The sequence below is a fragment of the Perca fluviatilis genome, chromosome 3, assembly GCF_010015445.1.
Source record: "Perca fluviatilis chromosome 3, GENO_Pfluv_1.0, whole genome shotgun sequence".
Lineage (NCBI taxonomy): Eukaryota > Metazoa > Chordata > Actinopteri > Perciformes > Percidae > Perca > Perca fluviatilis.
Window position 1 is genome coordinate 39,773,328 of NC_053114.1, and position 22,273 is coordinate 39,795,600.

A 22,273-nucleotide genomic window follows, 5' to 3' on the forward strand; every position below is an offset into this window, starting at 1 on the left:
AGTATAAATCTTGGGAAAGACATGCGGAGGGAAGGAGGAGTGCTCTCTGATGTCTGTAGGAGGATATTCAATTTGACTGAGCACACTTGGCTCCGTGGCCTTTTAGAAAAACACACAAGCAAACAGGGTCAAAGTTCAGCCTGAGCTTGCTTCTTCAAACGTGACACTTAACTCGCAGCAGATAAGAAGGTCGCTGTCTATGTCACTGTCTGACTCGTCCAGCTCTTTAAGGGCGTCACGTAATCATTGTGATTGATTGCAACACTTCCTCCCGAGTCTATGCGCCGTCCAAAACAGACCGTGGCTGTTTGCTGTTCCGCCAAAAAGCTGTCCAGCTAAAGAGCTCTTATCATACATTTTAGTATTAGTTATATTAAAACCCCTGCTATCAATCGCTACAAGAAATAACCAATGTTTACCACTATTGTACAAAATAAAGACCTCACCAAAGGAATCGTTGCAGAACTTTAATCTCTCAATGATTTCAACTGTGAAATCCACCATTTTATTTACATAAGTTAACTTTTACCTTTATCCAGCTTTGTTGTCCTTGTTCTTAGCTGGATGTTTATATCTCTGTAAATAAAAAACCGGTAGCTCTACAGTATTTTGTATATACACTACACGGCCAAAAGTATATGAACAATCGACAAAAGAATGAGAATCCTGAACATTACACCTATGTCATTCTAAAACCACGGGCGTCAACATGCTGCTTTAACAGGCTCCACTCTTCAGAGAGATGTTGGAACCTGGCTGCAGGGATTTGCTCCCATTCAGCCACAAGAGCTTTAGTAAGGTCGGCCCCTGATGTTGGGTGATGAGGCCTGGCTTAGATTCAGCGTTCCAGTTCATCCCAAAGGTGTTGGATGGGGTTGTGTTCAGGGCTCTGTGCAGACCAGTCAAGTTCTTCTACGTCAAACTAGGAAAACCATTTCACAATTTCTTTATGGCCGTTTTCAAACCTGCCTTGTTTAGTTTGGTTGAATCGAACCCTGGAGCGTTTACCCCATTGGTGCGGTTCGCTTGGGCAGGTGTGAACACAGCAATCACACTCGGGTGCGGATGAAAACAACTGGTTTCGTTCTGGATCCAAACAAACTCTGGTACGCTCCGGTACGGTTAGTTTGTGGTAGGGCTTTAACTCCGAACTTCGTTATTCGAATATCATTCGAATATTAAAAAAAATAATGATATTTTAACTAATATTAGCCAGCCCTTAATATTCGATGGGTTATAGGCATTATTTTTATGCGTTTGCTTGTAAACGTTGTTTTCAGTTCAGATTCTGAGGCTTTTTCACGCATTTCAAAATGTAACTATACGTCGCGGCGACGCACGTCTCTCGGCCGTGGCTCGGTAGCGGTGCATTCCCCCCTAATTCTCAAAGAAGGCAGGCCGGCCCAGGGCCAGGACCAGATCAGCGGCGTCTTTCTCCCGTCGCGTTCCGCTGTCTCTCCTACCTACACCGACCGCACCCTTCCCTTCTCCCCTTTCTACCTGCTGCTCCGGCTGCTGCGCCGGACGAGAGAGAGACACAGAGGGGAGGGCAGGGCTGCTCCTCAGTCACACAGCAGAAGAGAAAGGTGACTGTTTCGGCGACCACAGGAGAGAAATACATGGCGTGCTCGCTGGACAATACTGGCGACTCTTTTTTATTTTACAGAAAGTCGCTGTCTTTTCTACAGAAAGTCGCCAGATTTGTCGCTAGTCGCTTTTGTGAAAAAAAAGTCGCTAAGTTGGCAACACCGCCCACACACACTGGCTCGACGTATGTACCAGCACACGAGTATAAACATCAGACCACTTACGTAGGCTACGGTGAAAGCTCCGAACTTCCTGTCGAAAGCACACTGTTTGTGTCCAGGGTCTGACTTTTAATTTTTTTTTAAACTGAAGGCATTAATGGTCAAAATATTATTAATAAATATTTGAATATATTCGAATATTAATATTAATATACAAACGAACTTCGAATATGATTTTTGGGCAAAAGTCAAAGCCCTAGTTTGTGGTGGGAACGTAATCTGACCCAACTACCAGGTGTCCTCCGCAAGTTTGAGTTAAAAGGCTCCTGTAGCCAGAAATCTAGACGCACCCTAGTGGCAGCAGATGTAATTTGCAGCCAGGGGATCTAGCAACTCTCCATTGGCTTGCGAGCTGAAAAAGTCAAACTGTAGCTAGGCCAATCACATCATGTATAGAGTCGGTGGGCGGGCTTAACATTGTGACGGCAGAGTTGCGACGGTTCCGCGTGAATTCCCCGCTACTTGAAAACAGAGACGATGGCTGCTGCTGCTGGCGAACAGCGGTCTTTGGAATCGGCTTTTGCCGCGACCCTGGAGACTTTGAGTTAAGCTTTTCTTTGAGAAAAGAACAAAGAACGGCACTGAAGTCATTCTTAAAAAAGGAAGATGTGTTCAGAGTTTTGCCGACCGGAGACGTTTAATCTATCAACTAGCGTTGCTCTGCCTGGTTGTAGCGCTATCCTATTGCGTGCAGAGGGAATTTGAAAGACAACCGTTCATCCCGCCCCTCGGATTGAGCCCTGCCAATGGGGAGTTTCCAGACCCAACAACTTGATGTGGGTCTGGCTTGTCATACCCCATTTACACGTACATGGTTATTTTGAAAAACATACATTTCCCTTCATTTACACGCAAACGGAGAATTAGCCTCTGAAAATGATTCTTTCTAAAACCTCCGGCCAGAGTGGAGAATTTGGAAAACTTTGTTTGCACGTTTGCATGTAAACTGAGACAAACGGAGGTTTAGGCAGCCGAGAGAGAGAAAGAGGAAGAGATTTGTTGCTGTTGTTGCTATTTTCGGGATTCTGATTGGTTAACGTGGGCTTGAGCTTCTCGCTACACTGCCACCTACAGGTTTGGGATGCTCTTGACGGCATATATACACACGGGTACGTGTAAACGAACACTTTTCTGAAAAATGACAGCTGTGCACAATGTTATTTTTGAAAACGGAGAGGTTGAAATGTCCATTTATGAAAATAGCCGGCCATGTGTAAACGTACCTGTAGTCAGGCGTGCTTTGCAATCTACGATGGTTCGCTTGGATTTTCCTCCATGTGAAACAAAAGCGAACCAAGGGGAAAGCGCTCTAAGTTTACAAACTCATCAACTGATTTGGCCCAGAGCAAAACAAACCGATGCCGTCTTTGTGCATGTGGGCATTGTAATGTTGAAACAAGACAGGGCCTTCCCCAACTGTTGCCACAAAGTTGATTAAGATTCCCCTTAATTGGAACAAAAAGAGCCTTTCCTAAATAACAACTATATGGACAGGGGTGTCCACAAACCTTATACTTGTAGTGTAACAAAGTATATTAAGGCTGGGTTGAATATTTTGATGCCCATTAACCCAAGCCCTGGCAGGGTTAATGGGGTCACGACCTTTGATCTGCCCACTTGTCTCAGACGGAAACACATGTCAATCACAGTCCGCTCTACTGTCCATTTTATACCTGCCGCCACCTGCTGCCGAAGGATTAGCCTCCAGCTCCTCCTCTCTCCTTCCTGTTCCTTCATTGTTAATGGAGCCGTCCTGCTAATGATTTCTCATCAATAAAAAGCCCCCCAGCGGGGACACAGCCGCCTAAAACCTCCAAGGGTCAAAGGTGAAATGTGGAAATAGACTGCTAATCAACTGAAGCTGACCCGTTCTTACATGACAAACAGGATCAAGACTTGTACACTCACTGGTTCAAAGGGCATCAGGAAGACACAGCTCAAATCAACTCGACTCTGCAGGCTGTGGTTTTTTATAAGTGTGTGCAACTGCAATATAACAACAGCATTCACTCATTGTAAATTGACAAATTCACCCACCACACTCACACAGCAGGATTAATCATCCTCAAAATACCATCAAGCATTCCTGTTCATTTTGCAATAAATGCCAGCTTAACTAAATATACACTGCACTCTGCAAAGGTCTGACTGGATGAGAGCTGCAGATTATGAAAAATAAAATCATGAGCAAACCAAATTTCCATGACAAATTGCTTCCTGAATTTGACAAATGTTTATATCAAACAGAATCAGGGCCCTCACTTCTGGTCGCATGAAACGATCGGTCAATTAATCAAATATTTGATTGTCAATTAATCAATTAGTTGATTAACAGAACATTTAACAATAATTGATGAAAAGTCATACCTCCAGTTGCTCAAATGTGACTATTTGCAGATTCTTTGTTATTTATATATGAGCATTTTTCACTATTTTTGACATGACAGATCCATAATAAAAAAAATATTTGTTGCAGCCCCAAATAATTTTCAGGAAATAAAACAAAAATCGAACTGTGATATAAAATGGAGAGAATAATTTGTACTTTTCACATGTTTAAAAGTGAATGCGAAATATTATTATACCAGTTAAAAACGTAAAAAAAAAGAAAAAAAAGAACCAGTTACAAACGTTAAAGTTGCTTTTATTGTGACTTAAATCTCTCCGATTGAACTGAGCAAGATGTGCCGACAGAAGTAAGACTATTTCTAGACTAAACCGTTTCTATGATCAGAACTTAAATCACAGCAGACTGTAAATGGTCCTCTGTACTTCACAACAAAAACTGTCAGAGAATATTTGATGCTTGTGTGTCCCCTATGCTGCATTAACAGTATGTTTTAAAAGATAATCACAGCTAAATTGGAGACCAATAAGTCACTGCTCTTCCACTGAGCTCACACTGTCTTTATCGCTCTTTCAGGAGAAACATCAAAACACAGTGCTCCCCATTTCTTCTGTCTATAACCTCTGCATCAGTTCCCCTCCCCCTCACACACACACACACACACACACACACAAATACCATTTCTTCAAGAGGAGCAGAGAGAGCGCCTCTCTTATCTTCTGCATTTCAGCTGTCTGCGCTAATTCAATAAACTTCAGAGGAACAAAATGAACACAGGAATAACGGAGAGGGGGTGGTGGTGGTGGTGGTGCTCAAGGGAGTGAAGAAAAAGGCAAAGGTGGTAGAGAGAAACAAGCAAACCTGAAAACCCAACAGGAAAAAAAGGAGGCTAAAGCACAAACAGAACGTAGATGCGGAATGATTATAATTCACGAGAGAGGCGGGGAAAAAATGAGCATGAGTGCACTGTAAAATATATTCAAATGAGAATTGATTTTAAAGAATGGTGAATGATGGCCTTTTGTCTTAATGCCCCCCCCTTTACTCCATTTGTTCAAGCCGGGTGAGTCCTCCTCATCCCTCCCATAATGGCCGAGCATGGCACACAAAGCCTGCGTTGGAATAGCAGCACCGCAGAAACCTTCCGGCGCTGCACTGCGAAATAAATTGCTTCTGCTAATGCCCCTTTCATTACGGCACAGCCCTTAATTGTGCTGCTGACAGTCCGCCTGGCTACAGGGCTGATGGGAGGAAGGCTGAGGAGACGGGCACGACGTGGCCCCCGGGGCCAAACACCAACCAGCAGACTGCTGGGAGAATAAACTAGTGGAGTAGTTTGGACAGACACCTTACGGCTCACAGCAGACAGTACAAATATAAAAACATGCCAGCTTTACTTTACAGCACCGTGTCAAGCAAATTATCACTTTTCAACCCATGTTTCGTAAGACAGCATTCAAATGGTTTATGACACTCTTTTCAGTAACCAGGTATACTCAGCTTATGTAAAGACCCAGTTAGGGACTTCAAACCCATCAAATAATTGTGCCTTTAAAGATACACAATTAGATTTGGGTACCTTGAACCTCAATACTAGGGTTCAGCTAGCAACTACTGGTCAGATTCATTATTTTTTTCACTTCTTGTACAGCTGCTTGTGTTAGAACAAAATCTGAGGGTTCTTTTGTTAAATGAAAGAAATGGTTTGTAAAAAAAAAAGTTCAGATTCTAAAAAGTAAACACACAGCCCATCACGCAGTACAATGATCATTAGTAATGTAAGAAAATGTAAATCGCTCGTGTGTAACAAACACAAATACCTGCATCATACTACTTGTGTAGAGTTGGATGCTGCACGTACCCGACAGTAACATGTCTGTACAAAACAACCAAACAAACGATTCAATGGGAGTAGAACACCCACCAATTAAAGCATCAAGATGCTGCTTCTGTTAAAACAGATTGAAGTGATCCCATTCCAAGAACGACAATAACTCCTCTCCATTTCCGAATGATAGGATGCATTCGTCAATTTCACCTTACCCTACCCACCTAACCCTCAAAAACACCTTACAGAAAAAAGAGCGTGTGTCCTGTGTTCAAGCTTCTATAAAGTGTCCTGTGAGAAAATAAAATGACGGTTAAAATGAGTCACGTGTATTATAAACAAAACACTGATTACCGGTTCAAGCAAACTAAACACACTTTAAACTGCATAAATGGGGGACTTGTCACGTTGAGAAGTTGCAGGCTCTGGCAGCTTTGCCTCCATTTCATGTCAAGAGGGAAGTGACATCATCAGGAGATCGTGCCCTGCGATGCCAGGCTCCGGGGCCTAACATGCCAAAATCTCAAAAACATTCAATCTTAAAAAACAGCAGACCTGTCCTATGTCAACTGTCACTTAACCCCCCCACCCCTCCCCACCACCTTCATCATCTCCACCACCAGCACCGTCCCACCGGGCTCCAGCAGCAGGTCAGGGGTGGAGAGGGAACTTAATCAAGGGTTCTCCAGTTACAAAAGCCCCTCCACTCCTGCCGGCGAGCAGCGGCAGGCAGACAGAAACAAAAGGCCACAAAACCAAACTGGCTCTTTGTTTGCAGGAGACCTGAATCCTGGCTACTGCTCCTCCACAAACTGTTTGGGAGGAAAACAGCACAATGGATGGCGAGTTGAGGCTGCACCATTAATTGGAAACTCTCGCCTTTGATTAATAAATCAGATTTTCGTGCCACAGAGGCACTTTCAATTCCCGAAAAGTCCTATTGTGGTACATCAATTTGGTTTTCACATGATTATTCAGTCTGACATTGTGTCCATGTTAGTCGTTTCTGTTCTGAAAGGGGAAAGGGGGTTGTTCTCCTCTCAGAAGGGTCCGACATATACGCCCCAACAATGTAATTTTCAGTCCACACGTTGCTAGGTTAACTTAATATTCGTTATGTTCATCAAAGAAACATGTCAATTTAGGAGTTATTATTTCTGTAAGTCGACCTATGACAACCTGTTATAGCCCATCTATCTCATCCACATCCATTCTGGCACTGGAGCAGGAAGATGGCATCGCCTGAATCCCACCTGAAAGGCTGATCTTTAATTTGACCTCCTAAAAACATGATTTTGCCACAAACGCATGAGTTGTGTTTTCAGTTTTTTTTTCCAGTACTGTATCGGATAACAGGGCTCCAGACTGCGACCAAATGGTCGCATTTTGTGACCCAAATTTGAGAGTGTGCGACTGAATTTTACATCTAGTTGCACATGTGCGACCAGTAAATTTGCCCCCCTTTTTTTACACGTTAAATGTTGAAATGTTGAGCACGTAAGCGCAAGCTTATCTGTCTTCTCTGAAAGTTGACAGAGAGCAGAGCTCTGACACAAACACACACACACTTGCACACACACGCAGAGGTGCAGACGGTGCAAATTACGTCGGCTCTGCAATTTTGTTGAAGTCACGGCAATGCCGATAAAGTGGTTGCAAGTATGGTTACAGTTTTTAAAAACTTCATGCAGACAGTGTTTGCTGCGATATGATATTAATGGCGAGACGAAAGCGGTCGTGGTGCTGTTGATGAGCCAAGCAGCAGGCACAGTGGTTTCTATGCCCTGGTGACTGACTGACAGGCTGAGGTTTGAAGGCAAGGCAACTTTATTTCTACAGTACCTTTCACCTTTCAGCAACAAGGCAATTCAAAATGCTTTACATGAAACATTAAAGAGCAATTCAAAACGATCATGATGAAAATAAAACAGGCTAAAATATAATAATATAGTATACAAATACAAGAATAAAAGTTACAGTGAGTAAGAAATGAATAATTATTCAATTTAATAGGTTGTAGGATTTTTATTTTGGTTTAATTTCTTTAGAGTGTAACATATTCTAATAAAATAACAATGTTTTAAGTACATAGGATAAATAGGTTTGGAATTATTTTTACAACTGAAATAATTGTTTTGTAATTACAGAGGGAAAGTACCAAAAAAAGGAACAGAATTTCAGGTATCGGTACAGATATTGGTTCAGATGCGAAAGGTACCCAATCCTAAGGGTAGTAGCCTAAATTTTTAAAATATTTAGTTTACTGTCATGACAGCAATGGTGCCTTCTCTGTTGAATCTTCAAAAGTGACACAGAATTTACAACAGCACATTGTAATTTCTGCATCTATTATCAAAGTATTTATTAGTAAGACAGTGGAAATAAGTAGAAATGTGAATATTTGGTTAGCATGTTGATTTACGGTGTGTGCCCCTACATTTTCTGGTTGCGCTCCTAAAATTTTCAGTTGGGGGCCACTGTGCTCCTAGTGAAAAAAGTTAGTCTGGAGCCCTGGATAACAGTCTGGATGATCTTTTTTTCCTGAGCTCAGCTCTGCTTTTGATTGGTCCGTTTGAAGTTCAATGATTTTCCAGATTCTTCCAATGTCAAACAAAACCTACTGAATGTAACAAATTAAAGTTTGCTGTGCTGACACAAGATTTTACACATCTCTGAGATAACTTCTCTCTTTGGTCTACTATACTTCATAAATAAATACACCCTCTCACGTTAATGTCTACAACCAATAATTTGTCCGGGGAAAAAAACGCTTGTTTTGGTGGCAGTAATCGTACTTCAGAGTTAACGTCCCCTCTCCGGATAAACGGTTGTTATTGAATCAATGAAGAAAAAAAAAAATGTATTTGAAGGTCTGGAACCAGGCTAAAAGAACAAGTGTTTACATTACAAATGGCCAATCAGAACCATGTAACCCAATCAAACCTCACACAAAGAACCTGTGGAAAATCAGAGCAACAAACACAGAAAAAAAAATAAAACATCAGACAAAAAGTTTAGAGAACAAAACAAAATTTAGTTCCTAGAAGTGGATCATCATCCGTCATCTGGAGACACTTTTTACCAGACGACCACAAACAAGAACAGACGATGGATGGAGTTTACCTTCAGCTGCACCACCAACTAATAAAATATCTGTATTGTAACAATTACCGTGAAGCACTAACAATCCCCTCAATAGTTACGTTTCTCGACCTAGACAAATAAGTTATTTATAGTTGTGATGACAATATTTAGCAAAACGACAAGTGAAAGGAGTAGAAAAACAGCATATGACTGCTTCACCTAAAATAAAACTCAAACAAGCAAAACATGAAGCATACCCTGATCCACTTGAAAAGAAGGAACTTTTTTTTTTTTGTTCTGTCTAATGCCTATTAAAGCATTGCGTCCGTTGCTGGAGCGGCTGAGAAGTGCGCGCTGTCATTCATTACACAGTATGCTCTAGAGTGTCTTTCTAGCCTTTACAGGTGATTTTCTATCCAGCCTGGAACTTGTGCCTTTTTTCGGGGTTGTTGAGCATTAAATCCAAACTGTTACATCCAAGATTTATCCACTTGATGTCCATAATTCATCACGTTTTCGGTCATTTCTGCCGCTAACTCCGTGCTACCCATAGACAGTAGGTGCTACCGACAAGGGAATCTCCCATGATGCCTTTGTTTATGTTTTCAACCAATGGGAAGGCAGGTCCGTCACACATTACGCCTTATATGGGCATCCAAGCGAGAACAGAGAGTATATAGTGGGAAAGATAGATCCCTCCAGGTCAGAGATCGTCCGTTACCGTTCTAAACCGACAGTTTAACTGTATTTATTTGTTATTTATTACTTTTTGTTTCAGTTTGAATGAATGTCTTTTATTGACTTCAATATTTATATTTATTTCATTTAGCATGTTTTCATGGTTCAATACAGTTTTTTTATTTTTATAATAAAGTTCAGCACTGTTTTACTTGGAGTGTCATGTTTGTTTTTATCCAGGGATATCATATTGTATATGTTCAGGTGAATATAGACCTGTGTGTGTTACTGAATGTTAACTGTAGTTTGATTGTACATGTATACGGATATATACAGCCGTGTGCTGCTACGTCACCTTTGTTCTTTCAAAAGACATTTCTCCTTAGGGAGGCAATAAAGGCTAATCTTATCTTATCACGATACAAGGCAAAGGGTCCCTTCTTGGACAGTCCAGCTACTATTACCGACACAGAGATGGAAATGTCCTGTTTAATTATCATCTGAGCACCTCGACTGGCTTTCTCCGTCACGTAAATCCCCCGTGCTGAGCATCCTCCCTCCTTCCAATACACAAACTCATTAATGGAGAGATCGCACGAAAAAAAGAAATGTTGATTCTTAGTGTGTGCATATATAACAGCATCAGCTGTGAAACTGAGGCTGCTGCTCTCACTGTGCAGAAACACATCCCATTTAAAAAAAATCATTATTCCAAACAATTTGCTCGACCACATTTACAGCGCTCTTCCACCATACTAAGAAAAGAAAATACTTCACATTAAAAAAATAACAATCTCAAGGAGTTCATTAATAAAAACTAGGACGTTGTTAAAATAAATGTGTGAAGGCCGTGTTCTTCTGGTGCCGTTTCCTCACTAGCTTGTGTCAAAATATCCACGTGTATAGAATCTGGCAGCGGCGTCATTAAATGATTCATACTTACGAGCTCCTCAATCATTCAGAGGGCGGGAATAATTAACAAGGCATCTGGAGGAGCAGTTTGTTAAATATGGAATCTATTTTTCCGAACATTTGTGAGGCGGTTTAAAGAATTTCCATTTTCCAGCATTAAAATTAATTTATCGATCCCAGGTGTCTTGAGTAAATGAGGTTTGATATAGAGTAAATAACTGCCTTAAAAAAGGGGAAAAGGATGCAGCATCTCCTCTGTGTTTACAAGTGATGTTTCTGTGCCACGGACAAAATACTCGATTGGCTGCTAAGTGTCCATATTGTTCTGGTCATATTGTACTTTGGGCAACGTTACCAGTTCTCAGGTCCCTAAACATGGATTAAACTGACTACAAATCCGAGGTGTCCTGACATAGAAAATAATGGAGTAGGCGGAGAAAAGGCTCTCCACTTTACAACATTTGTGTGTTTTGATATCCAAGTGCCATTATTTTGTCTCCCTCAAAACATTTCCGGTAAAATCAGAGCCCTGTGCAGGATAAGCCCTGTAGCACAGAGTATCACCAACTGTCAAGAATCAAAAGATTCTTAGTGTTTTTAAGTCATTATTTTAAAATCAGATTGAAATGATAATTTTAGTAATTGTATTGCATTTCTTCTAGGCAAAGTTCTTATGCAGGTGATTTAGGTTACGACAAAAATAAACAGATGCATTTGAGAAATTTGGCTTATTTTGTTGGGGGGGGGGGGAGGTTTGTAGAAAAACATCCTCAAAGTAAGGAGTTGTATGAAGGTTATAGGAGGTGTTGGTAGCTAAACTAAAGTATTGTATTAGCACCAGTATTGTTTTACAAAGACAGCAACACAAGATGTTCTGCTTTTTAACACACTGTCGACAAAACTTGGAATTGAATTTAAGACCGACCGATTTAAAACCTGAAATACAAACACAAAGCTGGTGGAGAAAGCATGCAGACACCATATTCACAAATGTTTCCAAATGGCTCTGACAGCTCTTAAACTCTGAGAGAGGAATGGACAACAACGTGGCGGACCAGGTCGCTCTCTCTCCTAGGCACCGTCACTGGTCCCAGCATGCTGAGCCCACACAGGTAAACACACTCCAGCAATCAGTAAACCCTGATTAAAGGGGATTTTGTAATTATATATATATATATATATATATATATATATATATATATATATATATATATTCCCCTTTGATACATATTTAGTGATGTAACTGTCCACATCCTCCTGTATGGAAAGCCAAGATAAACTGCATTGTTGAATCAGAATAAATCTCCCATCTCCCACCACTGACCCTGGCAGCACCACTGACCCTGGCAGCACCACTGACGGTTTTCTTGGCTTGCATCGTGCGCACATCAGGTGGGAATTTAAAAAAAATTAACACTCTCAAGGCGTTAATGACGTAATGCAGTTAAGTCATGGAGTTAGAAATTCCAACACATCTGCGATGAAGATCAACCACAAACCGCATCCTCCCTGCACAATCTAACGTGGTGCATCCATGTTATTTAGTAGTGGTTAGGGTTTGCAGCCATTTCCTTGTGTTTAAGACACTACCACGGTATGTCCAAGTTCTCCCACACACTTTGGACATTATTTCATCTTAGCAGGCTAAAGGCTTAAATGCGCAACTAACTTTATTTACAAAGATTTATGCTTAACAACCCACTTCTTTTTGAAAATTGATTAATTGACAATTATCAACAAAAGTGCACATTTGTTCCTTCTAGTCTCTCAAATGTGAGGCTGCTTTTCTATCGGTTTTCTATCATTGAAAATTAAATATCTTTGAGTTCAAAGATTTTGCCTTGGGCTGTAAGAAATGATGACGGACGCATTTCAAAGGATCAATTGAAAAAACAATGGACAGAGTAACTGATGATGAAAATAATCATTTTTTTTTGCAGACCAACTAGGATTTCATTCTAAGGGGAAATTCTTCAACTGCTAACCTTTTCCTGGAGTTAAATAACGTCAGACATTTTAAGACTTCTTTATTCCTTAAATTCAAGACCTTTTCAGACTATTTACAAGGGCTCACAAAAATCTTGAAACAATCCCCAGAACTCCAGTCTAGAGTCCTTTTAGTTTCAACTCTCTGTCAGTTTGTCTGTCTGCGTCTGTGTGTCGGGCCTTCCCGCAGTCTGGCCCAGATCCTGCTCAAATTGGATTTGAAGCCATTAGTGTCCCAACTCGAAGCATATGTTCCAAGTTGCTGAGCATTTCATTTCACTAGACGACGATGAGGGGGCCGAGGAAAAGAAGAAGAAAAAAAATACACAGACGGCACAGAAAAATAAACCAGACACAAACAGGGCTGGACAGAGTTTTCACTCACAGACAGCGAGAGAGACGTCCCATGCGCTGAAAAAAAAAGAAGCCCAGTTTGACTTCAGGGTCACGTTACTGAGCATTAGATTGGGACTGCCACTGTGTGTGTGTGTGTGTTTGTCAGTCTGAGTATGAAAATGCTCTACCCGCATGTTTTCATATGCGGTTCAGAGAGCGATACCTTCCACACCACACAAAAGGCGCTGCTGTACTCCATCACAGAAATCTAAATATTCTGTCTGGGGGGGGGGGTGGCATTAGAGCAGGGATTATATTTCAAATGGCAGGCAACCCCCTCACTTGAGATTTTTTTCTCTCTCTTTGCTGTGAGAGAAGCAACAACTTTATTTATGTCCAAATACTGTGAATGCAGTGAGCGAGAACCCCCAAGCAAGTTGGATCATTATCTCTCAAATCTAAACAAGCCTTTACTTTCCCAGAACAGAACATGTATTCTATAAGCACTTAAACATAGCGGGGGGATGGGCTTATAGGAGTGTGTGTGTGTGTGTGTGTGTGTGTGTGTGTGTGTGTGTGTGTGTGTGTGTGTGTGAGAGAGAGAGAGAGAGATCCTGGGGTTCCCAGTCTGAGTTTAAGAATGACAGGGTAAAACACTGCAGGCTCTGTGGAAGCCAGGAAACAGCCTAATGTATTTATCCAAACACATATCTGCTGAGAGGCCCCACGGCTTCAACACATCCCCTTCCAACAGGGGGTTCACCTCCAAAAACTTCCACAGTGAAAAGGGGGACAAAGCAGGGCTGCACAATCTGGGCCAAAAAAAAAAAAAGGGGGGATTATACCGATTATTTAGATAAACGTTGTGATTATTTCGTCCAAGTTTGCACCTTAAACACACTGTCACTGTGTCATTTTTCATTGCGGTGTTTCTCAGAGCAGCAGAAGCTGGAAGATCGTGTTGTCCGACTCTTAATACACCTAATAAAAAGCTGTATTTTTTTATACAATATCATACCCAATCTGCTCTTGTTTGTCGTTGCCTGGAATAGAACTAAGCGGTCTCCAGATGACAGATGATCATCTACTTTTAGAAACTTGTGCGTTTTGCAGGATTTTCCTCCCAAACATCAGGCAGATCCATTCTTTTCCCACTTTGCTCGTTTCTCTATTTTCCAACAAATAGGTTTTTATGTAAGGTTTCTCTGCTGCTGCTTCTCCTAATGAACAACGCTTAAGGTCAACTGGTGCAACACCGCGAAATAAAAGGCTGAGATGAACCTGACGAAGACTTTCCAGGGAACTGAGAACAAAATCTGCCAATCATAGAAGCATAAAATAATAATAAATCCAAAAATAAGCAGTGAAATTTTAGGAACAATGGAACCTTGCAGAGGTAAAATGTTTAAATGTTTTAGAGCTGGGAAAATATAGTTTGTACTATCTATGATTTGCCGTGTTGAAAAAGAAGAATTGAGGGAGCCTCTTCAAACATCAAACTAGAATCTGGTTGGTGTGCCGTCTGCCATGTTTTAACCTTGATTCATATCGAAGCATTTGGCCTGATTTATTGCCATCTTTGTCATCCATTAAAATGGACTGACGTAACACAAACAGCGAGGTGACCTCGTCTCCTTTTCCACATCAGAGGCACTGCGCTCGCTGTGCTGGCAGCCCTGCTCACAGCTGAGGAATCCCAAAACAACACAGTGGCAGGCACAATAATGTGAACACTGCCAACACCGGGACGAAGGTAAGAGTCCCATTCAGCTGTTTACACCATTCCATAATTTGACCATCTTCCCAAAATAATCCTGTTTACATGAACATGATTATCCAGACAGAGTAGTGGGAATCGCAGTGTTTGAGGTAAACAAAACAAAAAAACTTGTTTGCCAGATGTTGTTGCTTCCCAAAGTGAGAGTGTGGCTGGCTGCTTCTCAGCCCTTCAGTCTGCTACGCTGCGACCCAAATCTTCCTCCAGCTCAAATCTATCCGACGGTTGTCTAAAAAGGTCTTCTTTACGATGTTTATGCATCTGCCTGATCGCTGTGTCTCGGTTCTCGCTTAAAAAAAAACAAAACGATTCACAGTATGTAAATGTAGTTACTTTTCCCATGTGACTGCAGTAGACACACAATTTAAAAGAAAAGAAACAACTAATTAAATGTAGTTTGATATTACTTTATATGTCTTCACATTTTGATTATGACAAGAGCGCCCAGGCGTCAGTGTGAGTTCGACGCAGCGCCATCTATGGGAATGGCGAGCTAAACTCATTTCAGGACAATAGTATACACACCATTACAAAACGAAAAATAATAATAATAAAAATGTAATCGGTAGAGCTTGAATCACGATACAAATGTGAATCTGTGATTTTTTTTGCACACCCCTAGTTAACATGTTCTCAGCACCTGTGCAACCTGACAAGCTGCCATCCAGGACGAAGGACTTTACAGTGTCTCCTATGTGATGGCCATTTGTGTCAATTTAACAAGAGAATGATTCTGTTCACTTTAACTTCAGTCTGATTAGAGATGCCAGTAGATTAGAGATGCAGTAGCTACACGAAGATTACTCCTTTAAGATTTAGCTGTTCGGGGGAAAAATTATATTTTTGCTGCCATTTTCTGGAACAGTGTTTCAGGCTTGTGGTGAAGAAATGGTTGTATAAACACTCAATCATAAGTCCATCTTTTTTAACCTGATTTGACAATGTGTGGACAACAATGTGTGGACAACAATGAAAATAAGCTTTAAGCTTTGTTTTGTTTTTTTAACAATTTAATTATATATCAGGACTTGTATTTACATAACTGACATTATGCCCGTTCGGTGTGCGACTTTCAAAAACTGTTTTATTTAACGCTGAGTTTTAAAGTGCAAAATCACCAACATGTTTCATATTTAACTATTTTGGCCAGATATTTCATTTTTCCTTATTTAATTAATATTAATAATAATAATAATAATTTATTACTCCCACAAGGGGAAATTCCAATGTTTTCACTCTGTTGTTATTATCTGTATACATTACACACAGGTCTGAATTACACACACATGCTCAGTACCTATACATTCACTAATGGAGAGATGTCATAGTGAGGGAGCTACCCATGGAAAGGCGCTCCGAGCAATTGGGGGTATGGTGCCTTGCTCAAGGGCACCTAGGCAGTGCTCAGAAGGTGAACTAGCACCTCTCCAGCTACCAGTCCACCACCATAATTTGGTCCGATGGGGACTTGAACCAGCGACCCTCCGGTTCCCAACCCAACTCCCTACAGACTGAGCTACTGCCACCCCAAATTTGCAGCAACTTTAATATAGAAAATGCCAAAAAGCAATTGAAAAAGGCAAAAGGAATGTGTCGGCTTTTCTCCAAAAAATTTTTTTATCGTGGATCTAAAAGAGCCGAAATTGACAAACAAATCCACTATCATGACAATAAAAACCCCACACAGGCAACACTGGTGCGCTCCTTCAATCTCTTACTGTCCCTGCTGCAGCTTAACTTTTTACACAACACGCTCAGTGAATACAAAAACATCTCCAGCTGTAATTGGGAGAAGACACAAAGCATTCAAACATGCAGCTGTGTATTAATATCTGTCCGCAGATGAAACACACAGCGCTCTGATGAGTGTGTGCGTGGCGAGGGCTGTCAGGTCACAGCACTCTGACCCACTAACGAGGGGCAGACTGTAACTACATCAGACAAGAGCTACGCTAAGTAACTGGTCTGATAAATAAATAAAAAGAGCACCCTAATGCGGACAAAGCGTTCATGCACCACAATATGGCACAAACGATAACAGTCTCATAGGTAACAGAGGCGAGGCGTCCGCGACGCACGACAGGGAGGAAAAAAACATCAGAAAAGCTTTCATTCAAATCTGCGTGAACCATGGAAAGCATTTAAGTTTTGTGTGTGTTTGTGTAAATGTTGCCCGTTTTTACAATGTGACTTCTGTGTTTTGAACAATATGGTTCACCTGCCACACTCACTGCAAACGTTTTTTTAACCAGTAATACTGACTTTCCTTAAATGTAACACAGTACAGTTTGTGCAAGTGTGTCCTCGATAGCCACCGTACCACGAGCTTGAGCCAATTATATCAAACTATAAACAAAGACTCTGCATCAAACAGGCTCCTGATTGGCTTCCTGTTGCAACTCAGAAATCTCTGAATTTCTGCTTATTTTCCCCCCAGTCAGGATTATTACATCTTCTGACATGTGTTTAACACGTCATACAAAACCAGCCTTAAAACACCAAAACATAAAATGTGAAATAAAATAAATGAATCAAGACCTAAAGACTTGGGTGAGTGTATGTTTAAAAGTTACAGGTGTTACATTACACACACACAAAATGTAACACCTTTGTTGATTAATTCTAATTTTAGTTTACATGGCAGGTGATACACAGTGTGTGTGTGTGTGTGTGTGTGTGTGTGTGTGTGTGTGTGTGTGTGTGTGTGTGTGTGTGTGTGTGTGTGTGTGTGTGAGACACTTACATGTGGACATGTGGAGGTTGGAAGCGGCTCTGGTTGATGTTGTAATGTGTGAAGGCCTGTGTGGGGTTGGAGCTGTACTCGTCCACCGTGATGGTCACTTTGCCATGAGCCATCCTTCCGCCGTTTGGACATGAGACGCCGTTCGTTCACCGGGATTCAACAGCGAGCCGTGCAGCGGTCATCCTTCAGAGCCGCTCAAGAAGCCCAGGAAGTCTCCCAGCAGCAGCAGCAGCAGCAGCAGCAGCAGCGACCCGACCGACCAACTCGACCACGACACACTGCAGTCTGCACCGACAGGAGCAAAGAGACACACACACACAAATCAGCTGCTTTAAACAAGACCACAAGGCATGCACACACTTCTGAATACACTAGTCGGAAGGTCTTTTACATAAGAAGAAAGTAGGAAAAAAACGTCTGAATAAATTCATTCAAATGCATTTTTGTCTCTGAGCACAAGCAGAGTACACATCAAGTATGGAGGGGATCTTTTTTCTAATTATTTCCAATCACAATGTTCATTGTGATCAATACTTTATGCTACAATTACAGTTTTCTTGTTTGGTTTCAGAGAGCCCAAACAAGAACATAACTCTTTTTTGCTGTACTACAATTTGATTTTGGAATACATAAATTCCCAAAACTGCTCAACAAACCATTCTTAATAAAATCCTAATTAGAAAAATGCAGTGAGATAATTTAAATATAATTAGCAGATTCATTCTAGCTTTTCAAACAATATGGCATTACGTTAAGGGACTAGAAATTCTTTCAAAAACTCAACACTGGACTGTTAAGGAGACAATTTACAATCTAGAAGGCACTTTTTAATTGCTGCTCTGCTGCTCATAATCCAGCTGGTTTAAAGGCAAACTAATATATTCAAATGTATAAAAAAAATATAAAAAAAATAAAATGACTGCAGCATGGCCTCTAAGGCATTAACCCTGTTGAAAGCTGCAAATATAATTCTCTGCTGGTGATCAAATATGTTGCAAAGCATTCAATAATACAAAAATATTCATCACAATGCATGCAAAAAACAGATCTGACAATTTACCCCGATACACACAAAAATAAAGCAAAGTTCTGCTTTACTCATTCCAGGCCTGGTGCTCCAATCGTAAAATGAACCAGGATCAACTGAACTTTGCATAGCAGTACATTAAAGACTTGATTAGGTAAAAACATACGTTCACTTCTTAAATTCTGGAGGGAAAAGCAGCTACAATGCTGCACAACAAGTGTAGCGTTTGCATCTTCATTGCTCACTCACCCGGCTTCGCTGTGTGTCTCCTTGCAACCCTGAGCTTCCCTTCTGTCTGACCTCCCTGACTGATAGTAAAGTGGCCACTGTGGGCTTTTTATACCAGACCTCCTGATGCAGCCACAAGCACAAGAAAAAGGGGGGGAAAAATGCTCTCAATTTAACGGACGTATTTTTGGAGGGTAATCAGAAGCTCTGGAGTTCATTTGATGGTTAAATCCAGTGATGCAGTTTTGAGTTAAAAAAAAAAGACAAGAAAAGCTGTGGCCTCCAGTTGTTGAATATCTTGAAGCAAACAACCTCCCAACTAAAAACTGTCCTATTTTCACAAAAGCATTGATTTATGTTATCTGGGTCAGCTGGATGCTACTTCCTATGATATGTGCTATGAATTTAAGTCAGAAAGATTTATGCCAGCCTAGAAAAAGAAAAAGGTGGGTAAACTCAATTCCTGCACACACAAAAAAAGAAGCTCTTTACATTGCAATGACATTATTCCAACTCCACTGAATCCTGGCTGAACAGAAACAAGTTGGCAAATCTTCCTGGTCCTTCAAAAAAAAGAAGAATCTTACTTCAGTTAAAAGCTGCTCTGTCAGATGCCTTGAACACACTTCATCTCATTTCTCCCAAGGCAAAATCTAAAACCTGAAGTACTACTACTGCTGCTGCTTCACGGAAAATGTGCTCTCTTTTTTGTGCAAATGCAGGCCGATTTGTGTGCAGCATGCTTTACGACAGTGTGCACTCGGTGTGTGTGTGTGTGTGTGTGTGTGTGTGTGTGTGTGTGTGTCTGTGTGCATATATGTGTGTGTGTGTGTAACTCGCCTTGCTGTCTCTACCTTGTGGCTACAGTAGCAGCAACTAGCTCTGTAGCTTAGCTTGCTAAACCTGCCCTGGCAATGGATTTTTTTTTTTATTATGCAGGCTGTAGCTTCGTACCGAGCTGCTTTTCTATAACGGTGGTGCACACACACATTCTGTCAGCCCTGTCCTTGAATATACAGAGCCCCCCGATACACACCATATAGCTAACTTCACGAGTAGAAAATCACTCCCGGGTATGCAGAGAGGGTAAAAGGCGAATAAATTGACCCTTTCTGATACCATGCGTAATATACACAATGTGTGCTATGCGCTTCTTGCTGTTAACAGCTTGCAGAAATGTACACAAAAAGAAAGGAGGTCGGTGCAATCCTGAACTCTGCTCCTGAAATAATAAAAAAAACACCCAAAGGTGGTCAGTGTCACGGCACCGCCGCGCTAACCTCTTGCTCGTCCTCGTAAATGACAAGCCACCTTTTAACCGACGGCTTTGTGTCAGGAATTTCTTTTTTCCCCTCCCTCCCTCTTCGGTTTTCAAAGCAAAGCGGAAAGGTTGCTCTACCTTCGTCGTGTGGGGTTTTTGTGCGTTTTGTATCTGGCCGGAGAAAGAGTGTCGGGTCGGGGTCGCCCTCTACGCGGCGGCAGCAGCAGCAGCAGCAGGAGCGGCGGAGGGACGCGGGTCCATGCGGCAGCAGCAGGAGAGCGGGTAGATTCCTAGCGGCCGTCCAGGGGTTGCGGCAGTCTGAGTGGATAGGGCAGAACCTTCGACCCGGCGGGACCTCGGCTGGCTCCCGTGGAAAGAACCCAGACAAGAGAGCGAAGGGGAGTAGAGTCGGAATGGAGGGCGAGAGACACTGACAGACAACAGGAGAGAGAGAGCAGCCTCGGTCTGACGGAGGGGGAGCCGGAGTGCAGTGAGTCGGAGCTGCCACTGGGGTCAGAGAGCAGAGAGAGCAAGAGCGAGCACAACCCCCGCCACCTCCCGTGCGCGCGCCCTCACCGGCGGGCACACGCGCGGCAAGGCGCGAGAGGGAGGGAAAGGAGGAGTGGGGAGGAGAAGAAGAAGGAGGAGGGCGTTCGCGCAGTCCCGCGCTACCTCCGTGCTGCATTCACTAACTGTCGGAAATTGCGCACTTTTGTTGAGATACACCGAACACAGGACAGCGACTTGAGCCTAAAAGAATTAACTTAAGCATGGGGCGGATTGTTTTAGGGTAATAAAGCCAAAATGCTTATGGATACATATTTTCATTTTTTTATAGCTTATTAATAATAGTAGTACACATTTATTATAACTTTCATAAATGGTTATATGTTGTAACTAATAAATAATAAAAATTGCTTTATTTAATAGCTTTATTAATGGACATTTTTGTTGTTTTAACCCCAAGTTGTTTAGCATACGTGTTTGTTTTAAAAAATGTACAGTTGAGTTGTCACATATTTTCACTTTCAATAAATTATTAGTACCACTTAAACATAATGCATTCTTTATAAAGGGGTTATAGGTTGTAACTAATAGTTAATAAATACATTTTAAAGTAACCCCAAGTAAGCAGAATAAATGTTAGTTACCAAAGCGATTATGTAGCCTGTAGTTGAGTTGTCACATATTTTCTCTTTCAATAAATTAATAGTTTCCCTTTTTTACCATTTACCATTATTTACTTATAAGTTGTATGGCTTTATAAAAGCTGAATAATGAATGAATGAATGAATGAATGAAGGCTTTATTTCGAACATGTACAAAAAAAGGATTATTACTGTTCTATATAGCATTAGTAAATGATTTATTAACCATTAATAAAGCCATAAGTTACTTATGAACGCTTTATCAAGAGTGCCATATTTTAAAAAGTGGCACCAAATCTGTTAAAATATCTTCAACTAGCCTTATTTGCACTTCCTCTTTGTTTTAAAAAAAAAAGGTGCATATGAATTTTAAGTTCTCAAATCGATTGCAAACCCCAAACTCGCCCTTCAATATCCATCCTACTGATTACTTTCATCATGCTGGAGATACTGAGAACAGAGACGTCCACCCAGGCTCCTAAACTGACTGTTTTTCCTCAGTATCGTCCGTATTGTGTGTCTGAAGAAAGGTTTTCCTGTGGTAGGCTGTGAGGCTTCATGACATGGCATAATAAGAAGGTTATTGATTTTCTCCCATGAAATCTTATGCAGTATTCAATATTGTGGTTGCTGCACCTTGAACTCAGCATACACCGCCTCGTTTGTAAACCAGCACACATGCTGAAACTAATTGATTGTCTTGGTCTTGATGGACACTAACGGTGAAATCCTGACATAATAGATACATTTTTAAATTGGACTTATTGTAATAATCGGGGCATCTGAACAACGCAGACTTGGGCTTACTGTTTACTTGAGCATCAACTAACATACTGAAACACTGTACGTTAATTCAGAACGAGCGTTGACCTGGAATATTTCTTCATTAGATCACAGATGTGTGGGAAAACGGTGCCAGAGTGTAGAAGGTGTTGTAAAATATATGATTAGAAGACAACGCAGCCCCTTTGGGTTCACAAGTAAACAATACTAATGAGTACCTGTGGGAGTCCTTCACACAACCTGAAATGGGGCAGCACAGTTTCCAAACTTTCATGCAACTTGGATGACTGGGTGTAAAAAAAAAAAACAGCATCCAGATCATCAGGG

The 22,273-nt window shown here is 41.3% G+C and overlaps 1 protein-coding gene across 3 annotated transcripts in view; it reads right to left on the reverse strand.

Moving 5' to 3' along the window:
* The window catches only part of mpped2a (metallophosphoesterase domain containing 2a), a 72,641-nt gene extending 52,056 nt beyond the window's left edge, over positions 1 to 20,585 (reverse strand). Inside the window, exons 1-2 of one of the 3 annotated variants that reach the window (XM_039795871.1) lie at positions 20,154 to 20,585; positions 17,500 to 17,784 (exon numbers count right to left, since the gene is read on the reverse strand). In XM_039795871.1, the coding sequence (XP_039651805.1) occupies positions 17,500 to 17,612 (113 nt within the window). In that variant the 5' untranslated portion in view covers positions 17,613 to 17,784; positions 20,154 to 20,585. Of the gene's footprint in view, positions 1 to 17,499; positions 17,785 to 18,775; positions 19,296 to 19,341; positions 19,523 to 20,153 lie in introns of those variants that run through there. The other 2 variants (XM_039795873.1, XM_039795872.1) reach the window with 2 other exon arrangements.
* Positions 20,586 to 22,273: the final 1,688 nt, after the last annotated feature.